The following is a 27,399-nucleotide window of genomic DNA, read 5'->3' as shown; positions in this document are numbered from 1 at the left end:
GTTTGAGGCAGTTGTTGTTTAATTCCAGCTAACAGCACTTTGAAAATGCCCTAAGCAAATGCAGAAAAGAGGCTATTCGTGTTAGTTGAGAAAAATCACTAAAACAGTACATTAATACATTTGAATTCACTTACATGCATATTAAATAGTAATGTGTACATATGTTAAATGTATTATGTGTGTGTGTGTGTGTGTGTGTGTGTGTGTATATACCATAGACTGTAAAAAAAATATGGACGTAGTGTCCGTGACGTCACCCGTAGGTTTCTGAAGAGCATTTTGAAGCCTAAAGTAGGCGGAGCCGGCCGTCGCCATCTTGGCCTCGCGTCACTCCCGGATAACAGAAAATAGGCAAACAGGCGCGGCCTGACGGGCTTTGGTGGAGCTGAGGAACCTGGCCATAGATATGAGCCTGGCTATCTGAAATCACTAGCTCGAGCCTCGACGTGATCGAGTTAGCTGATTATGTAAAGGCAATTAAAAGTTCCTATTTTTGCCCTTCGAAATATTATAATAGTTAAAAGACATGGCTACAAGTGAGACTGTGTATTGTGATTCTGTACTATTCTGCTAGTTGAAAATGTATTATGCAGTAACTTAATATTAACGTTACTCTGAGAGTGTGTGTGTGACAGTGATTTATGTGCACATGTCAGTCACTCTTTCTTATGGTCCGTCAGCGCGGCATCGCTCGTCAAGTTCGTAGAGAGCTTATTCAGTCCATTTTAAATTCTGATTTTGGCCACCTCTCAAATGGGTTAAACCATAGATATATTGCTTAGGAAGTTCAAGTAAAAGCGCTAGAAAATCCGCGCTCATTCATGGATGTGCATTTATTGCACGGACGGAGAAAGCGCCGACGCCTGCATGATTTCATCTGACGGTACATAAGCATATTATAATCTATATCTGTTCCGTGAGAGCAGAACGAACGAGCCTTTATTGACGTTTTTAAATTTGAAAACTCCAAAAAGCAACGAAATTGTCAGACATCCATTAGTGCATGTCCACAGAGGAAAACAACTGAAATACAGCGCTGGTTGTTCTCTCGAACGATACTCGACGACAACGACGGAATCCAAAGACGTGGGCTTTGTACCCAAGTAATGGGTGTATTAAATTGTATGAAATAATCCCGAAAAAAAGCACAAACACTGCAGAGAAGGCAAGTTCAGCAGCAACACTTGCTGAGGTGAAGTGACGGCTAGTAACAGCAGACAAACGGCTAGCATTGACAGCGGCAATCCATCTGTCACTCAAGTGGCCACACCCTTAAATTTAAATATTAATCAACTAAACGGATGAGTTATAAAAAAATTCACCCCCCTCACAGTTGTTATGAAGGGCAAAATTAGGTGTATAGACCAAAGCCACATAGAAATCCAGGCTGTAAACATGTTTTTTTCTGCTGTAAAGTTGGTAATTTGAACATGGGGGGGATACAGATTTGACTCACTTCTGCAGCCAGCCCAAGCGGCCAGTCAATGAATTGCAGTTTAACTCACTTCCGTGTTGGTTTCAAGAGAGAGACGGGGAGGTTGCCGCTTGGTATATACATATATATAATACATACACACACACACACATACTGTATATACATACACACACCTCCTGTAATGATGTTGCATATGAGGCTAATTCCTGGGGTCTATGTGCTCTTTAAGCACGTAAAAATAACATTGTATATCTTAGTTACATAAGACCGTTTTTTTAGTTGTAAAACTAGATGCCTCTCAAGAGACAGGGGTAAGCATGTACAAAACAAAAGTTGGAAAAAATAATAAGAATGAATATATATGTTGGCAAGAATAGAGGGACACCTGTACAAAAACATACTAAAATTATTCTATATTTATAATTATATAGGCTTATTCTATATAGTTCTACACAAAAGTGTAGAACATGGCTTTTTTAAGGCTGACTGTTGGATGGATAAAGTGAAAATGGTAGCTTAGTGTCACCTTCAAGGGATAGTTTACCCAAAACATGAAAATTCTGTCATCATTTACTCTCCCTCATATTATGATATTTTGAAGAATGATGGAAACCAAACAGTATTGATGCCCTACTGCCCATTAACTTTCATTGCATAGACCAATATACAGTGCAATGCATAAGTTAATACACCCATGCTAAAGTTGACTAAAAAGAGGAATAAAAAATCATATTTTGGAAATTGAACTTAATGCCTTAATTTAAAAATTTAGGAAAAATCCAACCTTTTAGGACTCCAATTTTCTTTGTGAATGAATAATGTATCGTAAATAAATAAATGTTCTTCCTTAAAATACATGGTGCATAAGTGTGTACACCCCTATGTTAAATTCCCATAGAGGCAGGCAGATTTTTATTTTTAAGTATTTTTTTTAAATTAATTTTTAGGATACTATGCATCCTGATAAAGTTCCCTTGGCCTTTGGAATTAAAATAGCCCCACATCATCACATAGCATTCACCATACCTAGAGATTGGCATGGGGTACTTTCCATAAGATCATCTCTCAATGCAAATCAAACTAGCTTTTAGGCTAACTGAAATAAAACCATGCCAATCTCTAGGTATGGTGAAGGCTATGTGATAACAAAAAATTATTGAAAATTTTAACGTGTAGGCCTACATGTTAGTATATAACATGCAAGACACTTTAAAAATGTTCATTTTTAATGGTATTATTTTATTGTTTATGTAAACAAAAAGTGCATATTGATGCTAAATTTATTTGTTATTTCCTGGTTTTCGACATAAAACTTGGTGAATTAATTTCATTGTATAGTATTAATACTTTTTGAACATGATTCTGTGATAACCGTGATCATTTTTGTTACTATAATAATGAAATTAAATGTTCATGCCATTTCATCTCTAGTTATGATCAACTATGATCAACTAAAATCAACTAATTATGTGTTTTTTACAGTATAATATGCAGTTTTCTATAAAAAATTTATATCTGATTCTGTTCTTTTCTCTGACACGCTGTTGGGTGTGGAAGGTGATTTATCTGTAAATTAAATTAATGCTTTTTCAATTACTGAATTCATTGAAATTAAATGAATTCTTTGATTTGAATATTTATTTGGTAATGCGTCGTGTAGGTCTTAAATTTCAATCTTTATGGTCTTAAAATGTCTTAAAAAGGTCTTAAATTTGACTTGCTGAAACCTGCAAGAACCCTGTGCTTTGTTAATGTCAAACTGGACACTAGATTCACCGGAGTTAAGGATATCCCTGGACGCTGGTCATAGCAGACTGGTGAGACTAGAAAAAGAGGGGTAAGAGAGTGAGACACAGAGAGTCAGTGGATTCATTTTAAGCAATTTTGGGCACATTTTCTGCCTTTTGTTTAAAAATTTCTCACAATGAATGCGGACATTACAAAAAGGCTCTCACTGAAGGAATGGACAGTTTCGGAAACATTTGAGTATTGCACACTTGGAAACAACACTGCAAGATTGCACCAAAACGTTTACTCACAAGTAGGGGGGAAAAACAATAAAATTGTCATTACTCGTTTAATGATTTCGCAGACTGACAAAAAGTGCAAGCTTTACCTCAGGTTGAGGTGTGAGCAGTGGTGCGGTGGGAGGCGGTTCATTCATCTTAAACCCTGTGGCTTCAGGCCCAGGAGGAGCGCTGTACATCACTGGCGTATAGTTCTGAGGACACAGAGTGTAAACAAGTTAAAAAATATACACAAACAAGCACATGCACACTAAGAATGACTTAATGTGCATACTTTTTTTTTTCAAAGGGACGTTTATAAAAGCTACTTGTATGTCCTTATTAAACTATGGCTTAACTAATTAGTGTTGCTTTTTGTCTTTTACATATTCACTTGCAAACTTTTTAGTAAAAATAAGCAAACAGAAATGTTAACATGCAGGATGAAAAAAATAAAATAAAATTGCAACATAATTGGATGTACCACAGGTGCAGATGGGTTGTACTGGGTTGGAGGGGCATTCCACTGTGGAGGCTGAGCGGGGGGAACTCCAGGTCCATAATCAGGAGGATAGACAGGGTTTTGAGGCACAGACGCTGGATGAAAGCCCTTAAAAAGAGAACATGCACAAAATGTTTTTTTTTTTTTCAGTTTAGAGTGCACATACAGTGAGGAAAATAAGTATTTGAACACCCTGCTATTTTGCAAGTTCTCCCACTTAGAAATCATGGAGGGGTCTGAAATTGTCATTGTAGGTGCATGTCCACTGTGAGAGACATAATCTAAAAAAATGATACAGCTGCAAATAAGTATTTGAACACCTGAGAAAATTAATGTTAATATTTGGTACAGTAGCCTTTGTTTGCAATTACAGAGGTCAAACGTTTCCTGTAGTTTTTCACCAGGTTTGCACACACTGCAGGAGGGATTTTGGCCCACTCCTCCACACAGATCTTCTCTAGATCAGTCAGGTTTCTGGGCTGTCGCTGAGAAACACAGAGTTTGAGCTCCCTCCAAAGATTCTCTATTGGGTTTAGGTCTGGAGACTGGCTAGGCCACGCCAGAACCTTGATATGCTTCTTACAGAGCCACTCCTTGGTTATCCTGGCTGTGTGCTTCGGGTCATTGTCATGTTGGAAGACCCAGCCTCGACCCATCTTCAATGCTCTAACTGAGGGAAGGAGGCTGTTCCCCAAAATCTCGCAATACATGGCCCCGGTCATCCTCTCCTTAATACAGTGCAGTCGCCCTGTCCCATGTGCAGAAAAACACCCCCAAAGCATGATGCTACCACCCCCATGCTTCACAGTAGGGATGGTGTTCTTGGGATGGTACTCATCATTCTTCTTCCTCCAAACACGTTTAGTGGAATTATGACCAAAAAGTTCTATTTTGGTCTCATCTGACCACATGACTTTCTCCCATGACTCCTCTGGATCATCCAAATGGTCATTGGCAAACTTAAGACGGGCCTTGACATGTGCTGGTTTAAGCAGGGGAACCTTCCGTGCCATGTATGATTTCAAACCATGACGTCTTAGTGTATTACCAACAGTAACCTTGGAAACGGTGGTCCCAGCTCTTTTCAGATCATTGACCAGCTCCTCCCGTGTAGTTCTGGGCTGATTTCTCACCTTTCTTAGGATCATTGAGACCCCACGAGGTGAGATCTTGCATGGAGCCCCAGTCCGAGGGAGATTGACAGTCATGTTTAGCTTCTTCCATTTTCTAATGATTGCTCCAACAGTGGACCTTTTTTCACCAAGCTGCTTGGCAATTTCCCCGTAGCCCTTTCCAGCCTTGTGGAGGTGTACAATTTTGTCTCTAGTGTCTTTGGACAGCTCTTTGGTCTTGGCCATGTTAGTAGTTGGATTCTTACTGATTGTATGGGGTGGACAGGTGTCTTTATGCAGCTAACGACCTCAAACAGGTGCATCTAATTTAGGATAATAAATGGAGTGGAGGTGGACATTTTAAAGGCAGACTAACAGGTCTTTGAGGGTCAGAATTCTAGCTGATAGACAGGTGTTCAAATACTTATTTGCAGCTGTATCATACAAATAAATAGTTAAAAAATCATATATTGTGATTTTTTTTTTTTAGATTATGTCTCTCACAGTGGACATGCACCTACGATGACAATTTCAGACCCCTCCATGATTTCCAAGTGGGAGAACTTGCAAAATAGCAGGGTGTTCAAATACTTATTTTCCTCACTGTATAACCCTCACTTAAAAATAAATAAATATATTCTTTTCAGCAAGGAAAAGAAGTACATCAATTTTGGTATTAAGTTTTGTGTGGTATACTGGTTCCTCATGCAAACCAGCATAATAAGTATGGAATTCATGTTGGTTTAAGGTGTACCAGCATATCTTGAATTTTGGCATTAAAGGGATATTTCACCCCAAAAAGAAAATTAGCCCATGATTTACTCACCCTGAAGCCATCCTAGGTGTATATGACATCCTTCTTTCAGACGAATACAATCGGAGTTATATTAAAAAATGCCCCGACTCTTCCAAGCTTTATAAGGGGAGTCAATAGGTATATTTTCTTGGAAGTCCATCAGAGCGTATCCATCCATGATAAAAGTGCATGAAACTGCTCTGGGGGGTTAATAAAGGCCTTGTGAAGTGAAGTGATGCGTTTGTGTAAGAAAAATATCCATATTTAAAACTTTATCGACTAAAATAACTAGCTTCCAAGCTTTCAAGTTCAAGGGTTTCTCTTTTGGCGTAAGTCGACTTGCGTACCGCCATCTGCCGGAAGCTAGTTATTTTAGTCGATAAAGTTTTAAATATGGATATTTTTCTTATTTACACGAACACATCGCTTCACTTCAGAAGGCCTTTATTAACCCCCCAGAGCCGTTTCAAGCACTTTTATCATGGATGGATACGCTCTGATGGACTTCCAAGAAAATATACCCATTGCGCCCATTATAAAGCTTGGAAGAGTCGGGACATTTTTTAATATAACTCTGATTGTATTCGTCTGAAAGAAGGATGTCATATACACCTAGGATGGCTTCAGGGTGAGTAAATCATGGGCTAATTTTCTTTTTTGGGTGAACTAACCCTTTAAGTTTGCATGCCTATTCTGGTCCACCAGCTAAACCAGCTTATAAAGGTCTGTTCACACAGAAGACATTTTTGCATTCGACTGCGCTGCTTTTCCATTATTTTTCTAGGTAATCAAGCACTTTGAGTAAAATAAAGTTTTGCTATAAAAAGTTACTGCTTCCTTAGGATGATCTGCTTGTGTTGTAACATTCTTTATTTGTCCCTTTGGATAAAAGGATCTGTTAAATGAATAAAAGTAAATCTCTGTCTATGTGAACTCACAGGGTTTGGAGAAACAGCAGGTTGTCCGCTCCACTCTGTTGGTGGAGGATAATGAATCTGTCCTTGATCTGGATGAGGCGGATAACCAGCGATGTTGCCCTTTGGTCAGAAACCACAAACCATTCATATTCATTACAATGTACAGCAGCTACAGGGACTAAAATCTATAAATGTTGCTTGGCATGATCCTGTTAAAAAATAATTTGTTGTTATTTATTATTTTTTTTATACATTTTTGTACGGTGGCCGAGACAGCTCAATGCGCTGCAACTGAAGAAAGCACATGCAAATAGAAAAACAAAACATGCAAAAAGAAAAAAACACCCACAAATTAAGAAAACATCTTCATCAGTTTCACAACATACGTGTGCTCCAAAAACTCACAACACAACCAAGTACAGAAACGCGCTGCAAATTACACAGACCACAATGGAAATGTTTCCAGGGGAACTAAATAAGTGACGAACCCGGCTGGGACGTGCTTATTTATATAGAGAGCCTAAGTCCCTCCCCTTCCGGTGGAACACCATGGGACCTTATTTCGGAAAAATATTGTATGGTAGTCAATGGCGAAAGACAACAAATATTTTGATCTCGTTTGAATTGTGCCCTGAATTACACATATGATGTTTGTCAATTTAAAAGATACATTTTAAAGTCAAGAAAGTCGCAGTTTGATGTAAAACTGTTGAGGTATAAGACTGTGAAAATACGTAATTACAGAGACTACAAACCTAAAAGGCGCACATGTGACGTCATACCTTTTCTCTCAATGAATGAAGCTAACTTTACTGAAGCTAACGTCTGTCTGTTTCTATAGTCTTACGTTATAATCGTAACGTTACGCCGTCATGCCTGAGTGTTTTGTACCAGACTGCACACATATGAACCACGGATGGTGACGTACATAGTGCGAGATGAGAGATGTAGTTCATTGAGCGATTTTCACATAAAACTAAATGTTACTCTTCTGTTTTATGACAAACTGCGACATTCTTGACTTTCATAATTATCTTTTAAATTGACAAACATCATATGTGTAATTCATGGCACAGTTCAGACGGAATAAAAAGATAAGTTGTCTCTCGCCATTGACTACCATACATATTTTTTCCGAAATAAGGTCCCATGAGCCGGAAGTGGAGGGGAGGGGGCTCTCTATATACAGGAAAGTACAGGGAGAGAGACAGAATCTTCACATTTATGTTACCTGGCCAGGGCCTCCAGGACCTATAGGACCTACAGGATCTATCACTGTGTTGCTGCAAGGTATGGACACTGGTACAGTATTAGGGATGTTGGACTCCACTGTTTGTGATTTGGTGGTCCGGCAACAATTGCAGATTCTTTTCCTGCAGCAGAAGCAGCAGATTCCAGTAGGAATGCCAAGCAGCAGTAGAGCTAAAAAACCCTCACCAGCGTTACGTGCACGTTGATCTACATTAAACATTTGAAGAGATGAGACAAGAAAAAACATAATAGTGGTTACTAATGCATGCATCATAAATCTCTAGAATAATCCTGCAAAACACAGACACAGGAATACATTTTTATACTAATAGTAGGCTACTGTTCAAAACAAAAAAAGTTTCCTGTAATGGCAAAACTGAACTTTTAGCATCAGTACTTCAGTCTTCAGTGTCACAGGATCCTTCAGAAAACCTTCTAATAAGCCTATTTGGTGATCAAGAAACTTTTTTTAATGTTACAATGTTGAAAACAGTTGTCCTCAATATTTTTGTGGAAACCGAGATTTATTTCAGTATTCTTTGATAAACAGAAAGTGCAACAGAACAGTATTTATTTACATTTACATTGAATAATTGAACAGACATAGGGCAACAAAATGCAAATGCCGTGACCAGTCCCAACTAGTCTAGCGCAGCACATTTTTTTATATATTAGATAAAGAACAGTAGAAATGTTGGCGAAAAAGTTTTTTTTCGAGAAAGAAAGAGCAGTTTCTTGAAAATGGCTAAAGACTCAGCAGCTCAGGTTGAACCCGAGCTTGGAACAGTCAAGGTAAACGTCTGTGAAAATATTTTTGTGCCTCTTTGAGATGGCACCACAAGGCCCCATTCACTTGTAGAATACAAGTTTTCGGATGACACGTAGGTCTGAAGTAACGAGTTAAGGTATAGGGGTGCAGAGCCAGTAGTTGTTCAGTAGGCAAACATCAGTGCCTTGAATTTGATGCAAGCGGCAAGTGGCAACCAGTGCAATTTTATGAGGAGAGGTGTGACGTGCGCTCTTTTCGGCTCATTAAAGGCCTCACTTGCTGCAGCATTCTGGTTCAGTTGCAGAGGTTTGACAGTGGATGCTGGAAGGCCTGCCAAGAGAACATTACAATAGTCCAGTCTGGATAGAACAAGAGCTTGGACAAGGAGTTGTGTAGCATGTTCCAATAGGAAGGGCCTGATCCTTCTAATGTTGTATAAGTCAAATCTGTGGTCTGTGAAGTTTAACTGATCTTTAATCACTAACTCTAAGGTTCCTGGCTGTCCTGGATGGAGTTATGGTTGACAAACCCAGCCGAATGGAGAAGTGCTGGGTTGGTCGAGACCACAAGAAGCTCTGTCTTTGTAAGGTTGAGTTGGAGGCAGTGGTCCTTTATCCAGCAAGAAATGTCTGTCAGGCAAGCCGAGATAAGAGCATCTACCTTCGGATCATCTGGTTGGAATGAGAGGTAGAGTTGTGTGTCCTTATAGCAATGATAGGAAAAAAACACGTTTCTGAAAGACAGACCGTAGTGATGACATGTAGATGGAGAAGAGGTCCAAGCACTGAGCCTTGAGGCATCCAAGTAGCTAGACGTTGTGACGTAGATACCTCACCCTTCCATATCCACGACACTCTGAAGGACATACAGTAACTGAGAGGTAAGTCTTGAATCACTGGAGTGCTATTCCTGAGATGCCTTTCATCTTGAAGGTTGACAAGAGGATAAGGTGGTTAATGTTGTAGTTTCTTTCTTGCAAAATCACATCTCAGAGATCTTTGATGCCAGAATCAATAGACTTTATTGTACAACAAAGCCGAGCATCTTCTGCAGAAGACAACTCCAGATTTGTGCTCAGCTCACAGCCTCACATACAGTGAGGAAAATAAGTATTTGAACACCCTGCTATTTTGCAAGTTCTCCCACTTGGAAATCATGGAGGGGTCTGAAATTGTCATCGTAGGTGCATGTCCACTGTGAGAGACATAATCTAAAAAAAAAAATCCAGAAATCACAATATATGATTTTTTAACTATTTATTTGTATGATACAGCTGCAAATAAGTATTTGAACACCTGTCTATCAGCTAGAATTCTGACCCTCAAAGACCTGTTAGTCTGCCTTTAAAATGTCCAGCTCCACTCCATTTATTATCCTAAATTAGATGCACCTGTTTGAGGTCGTTAGCTGCATAAAGACACCTGTCCACCCCATACAATCAGTAAGAATCCAACTACTAACATGGCCAAGACCAAAGAGCTGTCCAAAGACACTAGAGACAAAATTGTACACCTCCACAAGGCTGGAAAGGGCTACGGGGAAATTGCCAAGCAGCTTGGTGAAAAAAGGTCCACTGTTGGAGCAATCATTAGAAAATGGAAGAAGCTAAACATGACTGTCAATCTCCCTCGGACTGGGGCTCCATGCAAGATCTCACCTCGTGGGGTCTCAATGATCCTAAGAAAGGTGAGAAATCAGCCCAGAACTACACGGGAGGAGCTGGTCAATGACCTGAAAAGAGCTGGGACCACCGTTTCCAAGGTTACTGTTGGTAATACACTAAGACGTCATGGTTTGAAATCATGCATGGCATGGAAGGTTCCCCTGCTTAAACCAGCACATGTCAAGGCCCGTCTTAAGTTTGCCAATGACCATTTGGATGATCCAGAGGAGTCATGGGAGAAAGTCATGTGGTCAGATGAGACCAAAATAGAACTTTTTGGTCATAATTCCACTAAACGTGTTTGGAGGAAGAAGAATGATGAGTACCATCCCAAGAACACCATCCCTACTGTGAAGCATGGGGGTGGTAGCATCATGCTTTGGGGGTGTTTTTCTGCACATGGGACAGGGCGACTGCACTGTATTAAGGAGAGGATGACCGGGGCCATGTATTGCGAGATTTTGGGGAACAACCTCCTTCCCTCAATTAGAGCATTGAAGATGGGTCGAGGCTGGGTCTTCCAACATGACAATGACCCAAAGCACACAGCCAGGATAACCAAGGAGTGGCTCTGTAAGAAGCATATCAAGGTTCTGGCGTGGCCTAGCCAGTCTCCAGACCTAAACCCAATAGAGAATCTTTGGAGGGAGCTCAAACTCCGTGTTTCTCAGCGACAGCCCAGAAACCTGACTGATCTAGAGAAGATCTGTGTGGAGGAGTGGGCCAAAATCCCTCCTGCAGTGTGTGCAAACCTGGTGAAAAACTACAGGAAACGTTTGACCTCTGTAATTGCAAACAAAGGCTACTGTACCAAATATTAACATTGATTTTCTCAGGTGTTCAAATACTTATTTGCAGCTGTATCATACAAATAAATAGTTAAAAAATCATACATTGTGATTTCTGGATTTTTTTTTTTTTTGATTATGTCTCTCACAGTGGACATGCACCTACGATGACAATTTCAGACCCCTCCATGATTTCTAAGTGGGAGAACTTGCAAAATAGCAGGGTGTTCAAATACTTATTTTCCTCACTGTATATATACCATACATCCTTTTCCAAAAATAGTAACACACTCTATAGATATTTTTGGGTAAAGGTCTTGTACCATGTGACATACTAGAATAGAATTCTCTGCTGCAACATTCCAGGCCTTTCTTCAGGCTTCCAAAAGTCAAACCAAAGTCACACAGAGGAAATAATAGTGTACAAACATATAGCTAAATTACTTATTTTCTAATCAGACTGGTAGTGTAGAAGATTTTATTATTTAGAAAATAAGTAATTTTATAATAGAAAATAAGCATCCAAGTCTGCTTAAATGCTGTGGGAAAGGTACCAGTGTGAAGACAGGTGTTGAGGATGTGAGTGAGTGTGGGTACAACTGAAGAAGAAATGGCTCGAAGGAGACGAGTGGGTATAGGTTTAAGCGGACAGGTAGTAGGGTGATTGAAATGGATGAGTTTGGAGACTTCTGCCTCCGAGAGCAGAATGTGTGTGTTAGCTGGTGAGATGTATGTGTCGATTTGTGGCGTGGAAAATTGGCCGCTGATGGTAGTTATTTTATATATGAAGAATGTGGCAAAGTCATCAGCTGTTAGGGCTGATGAAGGAGGGGGAAGAGGGGGATTATGAAGAGAAGGTTTTGAAAAGTGTGCGAGAGTCAGAAGAATTGTTAATTTTGTTGTGGTAGTAAGTCAATTTAGCAGTACAGACATTAGCAAATAAGGAAGAGAGGAGGGACTGATACAAACCACGGTAAGTGGGATGTTTTGATAAGCCCCGCTCTTCCTCTCTGCAGCCTTGAATTGAGGATGATACTCACTGAGAAAGGCTAGCTTGGATGCAAGGGGGCAGAAGTTGTCTAAACAAGATATTAGAGTGCAGAAAAAGAGTCAGTTGCACTGTTACAGTATCTAGTGATAAGAGCTGATTAGGGGGAGGAAGTGTGGATGAGACCAAAGAGGATAGGCGGGAAGGTGAGAGTGAGATTACGCCGAAAGTTGACCTGTGGAGGAATGTGTGTTGTGTCATGAGCCAATTAATTCTATTTGAATGAATTCAATTTGAATTAGAAATCTTTTGTAACATTATAAATGTCTTTACTGTCAATTTAATGCATAATGCACTGTACACACATGCAAAAAATGCTCAGCTAGCAGCTGAGAAATGAACTCATGCCACGCAAGATGTTGAGTGGCTTGAACAATCTTGTCTTACCTTGAATATCAGCACGACAAAAGGTATGTTCTTTTGTAAAACCAAGGGGCAGATTCAAACTGCAGACATTTTTATTAAAAATGAATCAATTGATATAGTTACTCAATTTAAATATCTTGGTATCATTTTAGATTTGAATCTTAACTTCAAGAAACACATCAAGAAAATGACAAAAATTATAAAATATAACTTGGCAAACTTTAGACAGGTTAGATCGTCCCTCCCTATGGATGTAGCCAAAATATTTATGCATGCTTTAATTTCTTCACATATTTCATACTGTATAACCTGTTGGGGACAGACCAGTGAATCTGCCATTAGACCTCTAGAATCATTATATAAGCAAGCTATAAAAATCCTTGATAAAAAGCCATTTCGGTACCACCATTGCAAGATCCTAGAGAAACACAATTTATTGAGTTTTGAAAATTTTAGACTATTTTCAAACTTGACTCTAGTGTATAAGATTCTACAGGGCCTGGCCCCTGCATGTTTACTGGTTTTTGTTTGCATTCGCCCTGCAATTTCTGTAAAATCTACCAGAATAGTTTCTATTTTTGGCTGCAACATATCTCTTTGCCGTTCAACCTTTAGACAATCTGCTTTTTCTTTTAAAGCCACTACACAGTGGAATGCAATAACAGATGACATAAAGAGCTGCAGTTCCATTAAGAGTTTTAAATCACAACTGAAGTCTTTTCTGAAGACCACTCAAATCTGTACCCACTGACACTAATGTGATGCTGACAAAATGTGTTTTGTGTATGTGTGTTTAGGGGGTAGGGGAGTGTTATTTGTATGTTGTTGTTTTTTTCCCTGCCTGGGGACTGCAGATGTAAATTAGCCTTTGGTGAACTCTGGTACAATGCATCAAATTGTAACATTTATGTTTGAAATTGTACCCTAATAAATAAATGAAATAAAATAAAAAATGCATAAGTGCAGAATAAAATTGGTCTTTCAAGGTTACAAAGCTTGTTTGGACTACAACACGTTTTTTCAAGGCTTTGTGAAGTCACAATGTTACTCATTTAAATAATCCCCGCCCACGGAATATGCAAAAAAAGGGGATGAGGCCTGGTTGAGTTGCATTAGAGAAGACTATGTGATCACTATGTCAAAGAGACACTGCTTTTTCTACCGTTTCCAAAACTCACTTGTTTGACCTTCCAAAAGCTGAGGAACTTAAGAGTGGTTTAAATTTATTTTCAGCTTCCAGAACCACAATGCAGACAATGCACAAAAGCTTCTCGGGACAAAGTTGTTGTTTATGGATCACAACTTGTAAGTATGTCTTATTATTTGTAGTTACGTTTTCTATGAACAATTTGAATGATAAGTTTTATGTTGTTACTACGCTCGCCTGCACTGTAAAAAATTTCTAACCCTCCCAAATCAAAAATTTCAAGTGGCCGATAACATCTAAATTTTTCAATTGGCCCAAGTGAAATTCTTGTTGCAATAGTCTGTTAACATTGGCTCAATGAGAAATAATACGTCACACTAATTGAAAAATTTAGATGTTATCGGTCACTTGAAATTTTTGACTTGGGGATGTAATTTTTTTTTACAGTGTGCTAGCCAACATTAGTGTTGATATAATGTTTACTGTAGCGTTTTGTGATCAATTACTGTTTGTATTGCCATAGTTTTCAGACAAATATGATTAATGGTGTATAACATTGTATCTAAAATGTATAAGAAAATGACAAAAAACAAAAACAAAAACCATACCACTCTGAAATGTCCTGTGAAATCCCTGCTTGCAAAGATAGTGTATGAAATCCATTCTGGATGATCCTCTTGTTTGTTAACATTCTTAAGTCTGAATCAGGCTCGAATTGGTTTGATATTGATGCCATCCTTAATATTTACATCTGAGTAGAGCTTGTGTGACATTTCACAAACACTAGTTAAGTGGTGCCAATCTTTCAGGGATATTTGGTTATAGTTGTTCTTAGTTTCACTTTCACTGACTTTTAGTTAGAATTCATAAGGTCCTTTTCCCGCCACTTGTTTGTCATCTTGGTTACTAATATGAGTTGTCATTCTGTTCAGAGGTGTTCCCTTATCATCATCATCAGTATATAAGTTCCTGTCTTTTCAGTGTTCTTGGTGCAGTCTCGTTTTTGCCAGTTTTGTGTTTGTTTGCCTGCCTGTATCTGAATTTATTCGTGTGGATTATTAAAGACCTTTCTGAACCTATTCCTCATCATTGTGTGTTCTACAACCGTGCGTGACACAATCACAACACACTGGGCGAGCAAACCAATCACAGCACATTTCGTATTTCGAAAGGAGGGGCTTCATCGAACTAAAACCAGAACTAAAAGGCAGACGTTCGGGCCAGACTGGGGAGAGAGGTGCTGTAACAATGTAAAATATGTTTTTTGAACTATCAAGCATGAAAGCATATTCTAGTACACCCCAAAAACAAAATCAAGGCTTCATAAAAGGGCATAATAGGACCCCTTTAACACAAGTACCTAGAAGTGAGCTAAACCTGACAAAAATAAATCCTTTTGGGGGCGTCCTCATTTGTAAAAACGTCATAAAAATAAAGTAAATGCCGTTTTTTTTTTTTTTGTAAAAATGCAGAAAGTTTTCTGGTACAGTTATAGTATTTATTACAAGCTGCAAATTGCAAAACTATGGAAGTCTATGCAATGTCCCCATTTAAATAGTAAAAGTAAAAAGTGTGTGTGTGTGTGTGTGTGTGTGTGTGTGTGTGTGTGTGTGTGTGTGTGTGTGTGTACAAATTTAAAATATACTGAAGAAAGTCTTTTCTTACCCACTAGTACCATTGTGTTGTTTGAGACAAGTCTGCCTTTATAATCGGTGAGCTCGTATCTGCCCAAATCTGACACATTGACATTGAGAACCTGGATCATTTCGCTGGACACTTTAAGCCGGTTAATATAGTCTGGGTTATTCTTGCCCACTGGAACTCCATTGTCCACCAGGATGACAGATGAATAATTGCTGTGAAACCAAAGCGTGGCATCACTCAGCTTGAGTCCTAGCAGTAGTATAGTCAGTTTTTCACCTGCTATACAGTCAATGATTTTCCTGTTGGCTGAAAAAAAAAAAAAAAACAGTGAGGATATGTGGACCGTCACAGAGATATTATTCTGAGATAGAGGTTTAAATTACTACTCACTTTTGACCTTCACTGTATAACTGGAGATGGTTGAACCAAAGTGATTGCGCAGGGTGTAGGTTCCCTCGTCGTCAAACGTAACTTTTCTGATTATGAAAGACCAGCCATTACTAGCGCTGTTCACTTGGCCTTTACTGGGTTTATTGGGCCAGACAGAGAGGCTTCTATTATCCCAGATAGTAAATTGATCTCTCTCATCAGCAGAGGTAAAATCCAACCTCTCTGTCCTTTCAGGAAGATCCAGAAACAACTGATGGCCATGGATTAGATCCCTTCGAGATATTGCTGAGACTGGCACTGAGGGAGACAATTTTTGTTTTGTTGTTTCATATTCTAGAGATGTTGTTTAGAATTACAAGATGAGTAGGAGTTCTTTAGAACTGCTGGGCAATTAGAATCATGTATATACTGCTTTTTTTGTCTTATATGTCAACGCATGAGTGATTCAACTGTGATTCTAAAGAACTAAATTTACATGTCCTTGCAGAATCATCTTCGGTAAGATTATTTTAGTGTGTAAGAAGCAAATGTTGTCATACCTGCACAAATAGCAGCTGCTAGGAAGGTCCAAACACTCAGCATCTGTTTGAGAAATTATCTATTAATATTGCAAATAGATTCTGAACACATATTACATTAAAACAATAACCTTATTGTTTTAACCAGAGTTATTAGAGTGATGTGTATGTAATGCAATGATATGTACACATTTCAAAAATGTAATTAACCATTTTTTTGGTGAATCAGATCTTTTTCCCCATGAAAATGTCATTCCTGGGTAACGTAATGAATTTTTAAATTAATTACATTTCTACCATTGTTGGCATATACAAATGTACTGATCTCCATAATTGGAGCTCAACAAACAATTAGTGTTCGGAAAACTACATTTGAATCACAATTTATATAATCAATTTGGGATTTCATATAGACATGGGCTCATTTTTGGCTGCTGATAACTCAAAATTCAGAACCAAAAAAATAAAAAAAAGCTGGAAAATGTTTAAAAATGTTTTCCAATAAAGTAAATAAGACTTGTTTTATCATTAACTCAACAAAAAACAGAATTGTGTAATCTAACACACAAATATGGGTTAAATTAATTGCCTGTGTCATTGTTAGCCGGAATGAATATAGGCCTACTGTTAGACGGAAGGACATTCTGCAATATTTTTCAGGATTACCATAAAAACCATCCTCATTATCATTTTTCTTTCCAACACTCAAACTTGAAACAAAGTAAGAGACACTGACAAGTTTTTAATGATTTAAAAATCTGTAAAATTTGCAGTAAATCTGTAAAATTATAATGCTTAATAAACAATGGCCAAGGGTATAGTCCAACACATTATACAGCTAAAACATTTATGACCCTATTTTAACGATCTGAAACGTAAGTATTAAATGCGAAACGCAAATAACTTTGTGGGCAGATTTCGGGCGCTGTTGCTATTATACCGGCGGGAGAAATTACTCTTGCGCCTGACGCAAATCTAAAATGGGTTGGTCTGAAATAGCTACATGTGGTTTGGGCGTAACGTGAAATAAACCAATCAGAGCATCATCTCACATTCCCTTTAAGAGCAGGCTGTCAGGATACAGGCACGGAGACAGAGCTAAGTGAATCCAAACACAGCTTTATTCAAGTTGACAATAGTGCAAGGTGAGTATTCAGTGAGTTCAAATGCAGATTCAGTGAAGATCACTCGGTGCAGGGCAGACAGCAGGTAAGCATGTTCACTTCAGGTTTGTAGATACCAAACAGTCACAGTTCATAAATACTTGTCTTTTCTCTTTCAGATGCAGTCAATAGTAAACAAGCTCGGAGGAAACACTGGAAGCTCGGGAGAACAAAGGATCACAGGCAATAGGAAATCAAACAGGATTCCTGGAGACAGCAGAACAATGACACAGAGGTTAGTGTTTCACAGGTGAGTATACGTTACTTCTCGGAATCTTGATGCATCAGAGACTCAGGAAACAATGGATCATGGTCTGTTCCTGTTGGAGGAGACAACGGATCATGGTCTGTTCCTGTTGGAGGCTTGACAAAGAACTGGAGCTATGGTGAGTGTTTTTATAGAGCTTGCTGATGAGGCTGCTGATTGTGAACAGGTGCAGGTGATTATACTCAGGGGAGAGTAATTGCAGGTGCGCCAAAGAGGATTCTGGGGAATGTAGTGCAGAGACAGACGGTGAACGTGACATAACCCCCCCTCCCGCTAGGCGCGACTAGCGCCGTACAAATATACCAACAAATGGGGTGGGAGGGTGGGCATCCTGGACTCCAGGACAGTCCAGGCGGAGCAGGCTGGTCAGGGGGCCATGGCAGAACCGACCCTTTGGGCGCCATGGCGGAGATGACCCTTCGGGTGGCCATGGCGGAGACGACCCTTCGGGTGGCCATGGTGGTACTGGGAACCTTGTCGGAGAGACCTCCGCGGTCCCCCTAGCAGGTATACTGCGCCCCCCCCAAAATTTTAATGGGGAAATTGACAGGAAAGGGGGGGTCCGGCAGCAAAGAGGGTCTTGGGCTGGGCAGGACCAGCGGTGAAGAGGGCTTTGAGCTAAGCGGGACCAGCGGCAAAGGAAACTCTGGGCTGGACAGGACTGGCGCAGGATCAGCAGGCTCGGGCGCAGGATCAACGGGCTCTAGCGATCAACGGGCTCTGGGCTGGGCAGGACCAGCGGATTGGAAAACTCGGGGCTGGACGGGACCAGCATATCAGGAAACTCGGGGCTGGACGGGACCAGCATATCAGGAAACTCGGGGCTAGACGGAACCAGCATATCAGGAAACTCGGGACTGGACGGAACCAGCATATCAGGAAACTCAGGGCTGGACGGAACCAGCACATCAGGAAACTCGGGGCTGGACGGGACCAGCATATCAGGAAACTCGGGGCTGGACGGGACCAGCATATCAGGAAACTCAGGGCTGGACGGAACCAGCAGGGAAAACGCTTTTGAGGAGACTGGCTCTGGCTCTTGCTCGAAGACTGGCTCTGGCTCTTGCTCGAAGACTGGCTCTGGCTCTTGCTCGAAGACTGGCTCTGGCTCTTGTTCGACAGGGCTGACGTGAAAGCTCGGCAGGACTGAGGATGGAAACATGTGGCTCAGGAGAGGATGGAGCTGAGGTAGCCGACAGTGAGGCATGTGCGGCCCAGACACACATAATAGCAGCAACATAAAGGGAAAGGGTAGTCTCTTCAACCTCTACAGAACAGACATGAAGAGCATACTGCTCTGGGGTGGCCTCCAGAATTTGGGGAATGCAGGAAGTCTTCTTCCTCCTCTGTTTACGAGAGCGAGGGGGCGCTGCAGCGAATGGCTCTGGTTCAGCTGGGCCGATGAGAGGAGGGAGATCAGGCTGGACGCGAAGATCTGGCTGGATGCGAAGATCTGGCTGGACGTGGAGATCGGGCTGGTGATTTCACAGTGATTTCCCTCGTGTTGTAATATTTTCCTTGTAATTATGTATGGTTTGCAAAAATGTCAACTACTGGGCAGATCTGGGCAAAATCTGTGTGTAGATGAGAGAAGCAAAGTGTATGCGCGTTGTGCACACGCTTCATTATGACCAAGCATGCACCCTTAAAATAGCATCAGAATATCGCGGCACTGACTTCAGACTAGGTTTTTCCTGGTCAGTGGTGCAATTGTTTTCTGAAACTGCAAAATAGCACCAGGGAATGTTTGTGCCGGAACACGCCTCCTCTTTGTGCTGAACCACCCCCGGGAGCTTAAGTTCATTCCCTAATTTACCGGCTGTGGAGGGAAAAGTCCGCTGTGCGTCGGGTGAGAAATAGGAATGATACATGCGTTGGTGTACAAAGTCAATTGCGCTGGGCGCAAGATAGGGCCCTTAGGCTTATTGCAAATGAGTCAAATCAAGTCACCTTCATTTATATAGTGCTTTTAACAATATAGATTGTTTCAAAGCAGCTTTACAGTGATAATAGGACATTAAAGCAGCACTATGCAGATTTTTTAGCTTAATTTGAACCGCTTCAGAGTCATTGGAATGGTTGTATGACATTTTTCGGGTAGAATGGTGGTCATCTCACCACACTTGCAACTTTGGGCCGGCGGGCCAAGCTGTAGGGGGAGCTCTATAGAGAAACCCGCGAGCAAAAAGCGAGAAAACAGCGAAGAAATCGGCAAAGCTGCATAGTGCTGCTTTAAAGTAACAGAGATGGTTTTGGCTTTACATCAGCTCTAGAATAAAGTTATTGTCCAGCTAAAGTTAGTTTTGATTGATTCACTTCAGTTGCAAAGATCATTAGTTATTAACTTAGGGGCCGCTACACCCTTCTAACAGAAAACCCCTTAAGTTCTCTCTGCGCAAACTTTAAAAACGCGAACCTGTGAGAACGCTGATGGCGTGCACATGCGTATTACGCATTTAGTTTGTAGGAATGTTTATAGGATTGTGAACCTATTTCGATTCATATTTCAAGTTTGCTTGTTACTGATACATTATCATTCCACTGAGTCATCAATATAATACCTTGTTCTCTTTTTTCCAAGATACTCAGCCCTAGCTTCTGCATCTGCATTTATCCTGGCTCTGAACCGTCTCTGCCTCTCTTTATTAGACAGAGGCATCTGGAAGGACAGAATTGACCTTAAAACACCAGAGGCTATACTAAAGCTTTAATAAAATGTTGATATATTAATAAATATGATTACATTATTCATGATATGACCATTAACATTACAAAATTAAATTCAATGATAATGACCCATGTGACTCATTGAATCATATGAAATCAAGATGAATGACAGCAAAAATATTGCAAAAAAACATACAATTATGTAAATAATGTTAATTGTATTAATATAACTATAATAACTATGCCTAAAAGTTCACAAATGTTAATTAAAAACTAGATTGTTGTGCATATGTCATTCTGGATAACGGATGACATGTCCTGTCTAACAACAGAGGTTTTTTGTTATCCAAGAATGACATGTTGTTATCCAGGAATGACAAAACAAATATTTTTTCTTTATAATCAGGTACTAACTTAACCACCTATGGAAAACTACAACTTAGCTGTCATCGCTTACGGTAATCTTTTAGATCAAATAGATCATTTTTTTAATATAAAAACATTATAAATGTTTTATTAGTGTTATCCAAAAGGACACATGATATTGCTACAAAGTGCACCAGTGACCGAAAAGGTCAAAATATCAACATTTTAGAGACGCTTCCTGACCTTTACACATGTTCTGGTGCCCCTTCAGGGTCTTCTTTTTGACACAATATTATGTCACATGACATATCAAAATGCATTATGGTATAAAATGGTCATTGATGTCTGTTATCCAGGACTGACATTAGAGAAATCACAATTTGGAGACAAAAGTCTTTCTGTCATAAAAATTTAAATAAGCTTAGTATTACCACTATATATGTAGGTATCGTTGAAAACATCTCAGTTACTAACGTAACCTCGGTTCCCTGAGATAAGGGAACGAGTGTTGCGTAAACCTTAGCTTACGCTACGGGAAAACCCCTTTTCTCGAGAAGATTGAAGCCAAAAATTATCCTTTCATTTTTCTTTAATTTGAAACGCACTTGCTGCAGCAAGCAGACCTAAGCGAGACGGCTCGCATGCTTATTGGCTGCTCTGCGGCAACTGCTGCAACCTATGGAGAGGCAGCTGTGACATGCGAACCAATGAGGGCGCTTTGCCCCATTTCTCCGAGCCTGACCAAAGGCCGGAAGTTGGCCTGCCCTCGTACAGGGCACCCCAACCGAGGTTGGAAGCATCTGTCGAGACTACTTTTAGCTTTGAGACAGTGCCCATGTTGACACCTAAGTCGGCTGCCTTCCATGGTTCCAGGGCTTCGATACAGCCCTGGGTTACCCTGAGACAAAAGTGACCCGAGGTCCACATGCGAGACGGCACTCGGGACTTCAGCCAGTACTGGAGGGGGCGCATTTGTAGCAGACCCAGCTGAAGCACTGCTGAAGCCGAGGCCATGCGGCCCAGAATCTTCTGAAACATTTTGAGAGGAGTGACATTGCCAGCTTTGAATGACGCCGCTAGGCGCTGGATGGAGAGCGTGCGCTGTGACGTAAGCCGCTCTTTCATTGACACAGAGTCTATTTCTGTTCCTAGAAAAGAAATTTTCTGGCTGGGTAACAGCGAACTCTTGGTCCAATTGATTCTGAGACCCAGATTCTCTAAATGACTAAGTAGCAAAACTTTGTGAGTCACCAGTTCTGTCTCTGACTGAGCTAGAATTAGCCAGTCATCTAAATAGTTCAGTATTCGCATGCCCTGTTGTCTCAGGGGAGCGAGCGCCGTGTCCATGCACTTCGTGAACGTACGAGGTGCTAAAGACAGGCCGAACTGCAGGACAGTGTACTGATAAGCTCGACCCTCGAAGGCGAATCTCAAGAATGGCCTGTGACGGGATGCTATTTGTATCTGAAAATACGCGTCTTTCAGATCCACTGATATAAACCAGTCCCCTGGGCGAATTTGCGCAAGGATTTGTTTGGTCGTCAGCATTTTGAATGATCGCCTCATAAGCACTTTGTTCAAATGTCTGAGGTCTAGGATGGGTCGGAGACCACCATCCTTCTTTGGAATGAGAAAATAATGACTGTAAAAACCCGATTCGCTCTGTGTTAGAGGAACGGTTTCTATAGCCCCTTTTCTTAGCTGTTTCGCTATCTCGGCGCAAAGTAGATGTGCTACTTTGCTTTTCACCGTAGTTTTGACCACGGCTCGAAAGCGCGGGGGTCTGCGAGCGAACTGCAGCAAGTAGCTTTGCTTTATTATGTTTAACACCCATTCTGACACACCCGGGATGATTTCCCATGCTTTTGCACATATGGCTAGGGGTAGAATGATGTCTAGGCTCGGATCGCTGTGTACTAGGGATCCGGTGACCTGATTGACTCGTGCTTGTGACACTGTACATACAGCGCTTAATATGTGGAGGTGCGCATTGAGTTACGGGAGCCTGGTTTACACATGATACACTCGCCACGAGAGCGGGGAAGTGTTTTATTAATGGGAGCCCTAAGTGTGTGTGTGACACTGAACAGGCAATGTTTATGAGTAGGGGTGAGCACTGAAAAGTGGGCACAGTTCCTACATTTAAAACATTTTGCTCTTTTTGAGATTTATATGGGTCGCCATAAAAACAGCGTTTGTGTGCAGGCGTGCATGTTGTGTAACAGGCTCGTGAACTGCAATTTAAACATCTCCAGTCGCCTCTGATGCGGGAACTGTGAGAAGTGTGCGCGAGCTCTTCGACGGTGGTCCGGCCGCAGCGAGAACCGTCGTCGTTTCCCCCTTGTGGTCAGGAGGGCTTCGGAGGATCAGGGTTTAGCACAATCCTGGGCCTTGGTCCTGCGGCGTCTCGATGAGCGCGAGCAATGGCGAGCTTCAGCAGGCGGATGGCGCTGGAAAGCTGGCAGCGGAGGCAGGCTTTCGACAGGCTTTTGAGGGGTGAGCGGCCTTAGACTGCCATCCAGTGGAGGGCGGACAAAGGTGCGTGGACACAGCCTCTTCGATAGGGAGAAGATGCTGTTAGCCTTTTTCCTGGGCGCCGTCAACAACAGAGAGCGTCGAGGAGACTGAAGTTTTCAGCCTGGCGGAAATGACATGGCGTCATTCAAAAATGGCGTCTCGACATGGCGTCATTCTAAAATTCAGATTTTAAGCCTTCCATGATTTTGTTAGCTTGCCATGGAGTTCCGGAAAAAATGGGGCGGGCCTTTGCTGAGGGGCCTGGCGGCGCCCCTGCAGAAACCATTCATCGAGCCTGTTGCGTGCTGGTTCGTCGGGTGGAGACCACTCGAGGCCGAGGTCTTCCACGGCCTTCGTCAGCAGGCGGATAAGCTCCGCGTCCACACTGGCTCTCACCCCGCTGGTACTAGCCTGGGTTGAGGGGGCGGGGTCCGGAACAGAGCCCGACCATTCCTCGCTTCCTGAGGCGGCGAGAAAACAGCTGTCCTCGTTAGCATCGTCACCGTCTGGTCCACCGAAAGTGATGGGAGTGATAACGGAAACAGCCGGGCGCTGAAAATCAGTGAAGAAGACAGGTGAGGGCGAGTCAGTGAGTGAGGCACGCGGGGATCCCACTGGCGTGAGCTCGCGTGTTGAAGTCTCCGGTGCTCTCTGAGAGCGCCGCTTTTTACGGCGCGGCCCATGAGAGAGAGGCGGAAGTGTCTCCAGCCGTGAGGGGGGCTCGACACGAGCCGCAGGTGAGGTGGGGCATTTGAAACAATGCCCGTTAATTTGCTCTTTTAGAACGTGTGTGAATGCAACGGCGACACACACGGAAGCTTTCAAAGGATATATGCGCGCCGGATGGCGCAGTGGGAGACGGCAGCTGAAGGCGGCATAGGGAGAGTGTCCGAAGCCGGCTTCCTCAGTCCTGCAGCGCAGTAGCTCGTCCCGCTGAAGTTCTGTTCGACGGCGCAAGGTTTCTTCCAGAGTCAGCGAAGAGGATCATTCGCTGAAGGAGATGAAATCAAAGGGCAACCTCTGGTGTCTCGGCTTAATATAGCCATGAGCCACGCCCATTTTGGCGTGCTGTGACGCGCGGAGGGCGCAAAGCACCCTCATTGGTTCGCATGTCACAGCTGCCTCTCCATAGGTTGCAGCAGTTGCCGCAGAGCAGCCAATAAGCGCAAGCCATCTCGCTTAGGTCTGCTTGCTGCAGCAAGTGCGTTTTAAATTAAAGAAAATTAAAGGATAAGTTTTGGCTTCAATCTTCTCGAGAAAAGGGGTTTTCCCGTAGCGTAAGCTAAGGCTTACGCAACATGAGAGTACTCTCAAAAGGGAACATCAATACAATTATGCCCAAGGTGATTTTAAATACTTTTATTTATATTTTTTATATTTTGAATATGCTTTGGACACCAGAATTGACACGCCATGTCATTGACCCATATGCTAATTAATTAAATAGCCTGGACAGAGTACAAAATGTTTTAGTGCACTGTTCAGCGATTGGGACACGCCCTTATAAATGGCAGCTATGATCTGCATCACGGTAGATTAATTGGGCCAGATCCTCAATTTCATCTTTACGCTAGCCTACTAGCGAATGGATGAACTAATTAGATTTAGTTATGTCGAGTAATCCAATGAAATAAACATTCAGGTGACGACTTAATGTCACTTCATACGAAAGTAAGAGACGCAAATGTGTCTGTCTGTGATTGTACGATTTTGGTTTAATCGGAAACCATGCATGCTGCTTTGAATCAAACATCCACCAAAAGCAGCGGGGAATGCATAAACTGCTATCTGCAAGACAATGTTTGTCAAACTATCCTCATTTTAGGCGCCTGGTTTAAATAAAACAACAACAACAACAATAACGACTTTGTAGCCTATAAGAGAAGCATTTTCCTGCGTTAGATTATTTCAGGAATTTTAACAACGATGATAGGCGATAGAGAGAAAGATCAAGTGTACTTACAATGTTATCAATATGATGGACGTTTCCGTTGTAAATGTAGGATTTCACCGTGTGCCAAGGCTGTAAATTATGTTGTCAGTAATAGGTGTGTCCTGTGAAAATGGAGTTTAACTCAGCCCCTCTGTAGTCGTGCATACAAACCGCTCCGCTCCGAGCACATTCCTGTTCTTTTGTCAAGATGTTATGGATGATGCTTTTGTGAGGATTGATGTGTGCGTGCAAGTTTTTAATAAGTAGCCTATCTGGAAAAAAATGAATATTATGGCAAGTGTAGCATGCTCATGCCTGCCTTTGAAAAATACTCTATAATCCTTAGATTTAACGTAGGAGTACCGCACCTAACTTCCCTAAATGTGTGGAATGTGATATTTAATAACTGACCTTTTCCCTTTCCTTTCTTGTGTTTAGATGGTTAAACACTATTCGTTTTCTTATCGAAACTAACTGAGCTTTTGATTATTTTATTTTTTTTACTTTATCACATAATAGCCTACATTTAACACAACAATTTTGATTAGTAATTTTTAAATAAATGCAAGGGCACGTACCAATTTATTAATTTTATTCTTCAAACCAAATATATGCTACTAAATATGGAGAGGAAATGCGGACCATCTATTTTAGTGCTCCAGCCTTCAGCTGTTCCTTCTATATTTTCCTCAAGCTATAACAGACGACGAACCTAATTCAGGTTGGTAAAAGCCTGCATAAACAAACGCAACAGGATTTACGTCTGAGGCGTGGCTAAAGGACCCCTCCCATCCCAGCATGCTTTGTAGAAGGGATAGCCTAGCCTACACACTGGCCTTGTTGGAATACAAATTATATTTTATATTTTGATGGTCAAGAAGCAGTTTTCATTTAAAAATGTAAACTGCTTCTGTGTTTTTACTGAACTAGTGCAAAATGCCCGTGCAAAATCAGTTTTTGTGTGTGTTTTTAGTAATTGTTGGTTTGGTGTATTTGAGTGCTCATTGTTACAATTACACAGCAAAAGTTCAGTGACATTTATTATTTGTGCATGGTAGAAAGCACACAGTGAACTCCGAGAAAACGCTATGCTTGAGCAAACAGTTTGTGAATAGGCTAAATGATGCCCGTGAAAGAGACTGTGAACGCATTGAATAGGCTATGTTTAGTTGGTGAATAGCATAGGCTACTATTACACAGTAGCAATAACATTAAGCGCACCAGAATGAAATATAATATTCAGAAGTAAACAACATAGCTGACTTATAGATTCAGTTAACATTCACAAATGAATAAAGCGCGTCGATTCAGGGTGCAGTGCAAAGTGCCCGTGCAAAATCAGTTTTTGTGTGTGTTTTTAGTAATTGTTGGTTTCTTGGTAAAGAAAACACATTTTTACTCAAATTAATCAAAATGGATTTATCACGTTTTGGAACCAAACTGTAATATTCAGAAGTTAACAGTGTAGCTGACAGAGTGTTTATGTCAGAATGTTTGGTGCCCGTGAAAGAGACTGTGAACGCATTGAATTCAGGGAGCAGGCTAGGTTACAAATGATGGCTGTGAATAAACTATAATATTCAGAAGTAAACAGTGTAGCTGACAGAGTGTTTATATCAGAATGTTTATTTTTAAACCACAACCTTCTTGGGGCTTCTTTGACCGATACAACCCTCTAATGTCAGAATGTTTATTTTTAAACCACAACCTTCTAAGTGCTTCTTTTACTGGTATTTTTAACAATATCTTTTGCATTTCTCATCCAAACAAAGTCAAACTTGGCACTGCACTTAGGCTTCTTGTGCCCGTAGCGAGACACCTGTCAAGTTTGAAATCCATCGGACTAACGGTTCGAGAGATATGCGAATACACACACACACAGAGAGACACACAGAGAGAGAGAGAGAGACAGACAGACACACAGACAGACAGACGTTTCTGTAATTTATAGACTAGTGCAAAATGCCCGTGCAAAATCAGTTTTTGTGTGTGTTTTAGTAGCCTAATTGTTGGTTTGGTGCCCGTGAAAGAGACATGTGAACGCATTGAATTCAGGGAGCAGGCTAGGTTACTTCAAATGATGGCCATGAATAAAATATAATATTCAGAAGTAAACAGTGTACGCTGACTGAG

General features: G+C 41.2%; 1 protein-coding gene across 3 annotated transcripts; it reads right to left on the bottom strand.

Moving 5' to 3' along the window:
* LOC311070443 (uncharacterized protein) lies at nucleotides 1-25,408 on the bottom strand. 3 transcript variants are annotated; one of them, XM_084094291.1, is made up of 10 exons: nucleotides 25,297-25,344; nucleotides 20,345-20,442; nucleotides 16,374-16,416; nucleotides 15,835-16,131; nucleotides 15,466-15,750; nucleotides 8,000-8,226; nucleotides 6,790-6,888; nucleotides 3,926-4,051; nucleotides 3,552-3,656; nucleotides 1-3,258 (listed from the first exon to the last, which is right to left on the bottom strand). In XM_084094291.1, exons 3-10 carry the CDS (start codon nucleotides 16,414-16,416, stop codon nucleotides 3,217-3,219), a joined length of 1,224 nt encoding a protein of 407 aa, XP_083950417.1. In that variant the 5' UTR covers nucleotides 20,345-20,442; nucleotides 25,297-25,344; the 3' UTR covers nucleotides 1-3,216. The 3 variants fall into 3 exon arrangements, with proteins under 3 accessions (XP_083950417.1, XP_083950416.1, XP_083950418.1); XM_084094290.1 differs by lacking the exon at nucleotides 20,345-20,442 and having other exon boundaries at nucleotides 25,297-25,408; XM_084094292.1 differs by lacking the exons at nucleotides 1-3,258; nucleotides 20,345-20,442 and having other exon boundaries at nucleotides 3,489-3,656; nucleotides 25,297-25,408.
* Between the last annotated feature and the right edge of the window lie 1,991 nt (nucleotides 25,409-27,399).

The sequence above is a fragment of the Abramis brama genome (genome assembly GCF_963993115.1).
Source record: "Abramis brama genome assembly, chromosome: 2".
Classification (NCBI taxonomy): Eukaryota; Metazoa; Chordata; class Actinopteri; order Cypriniformes; family Leuciscidae; genus Abramis; species Abramis brama.
The sequence above is the reverse complement of the archived record's forward strand: the minus strand, read 5'-3'. Positions and strand labels throughout refer to the sequence as shown.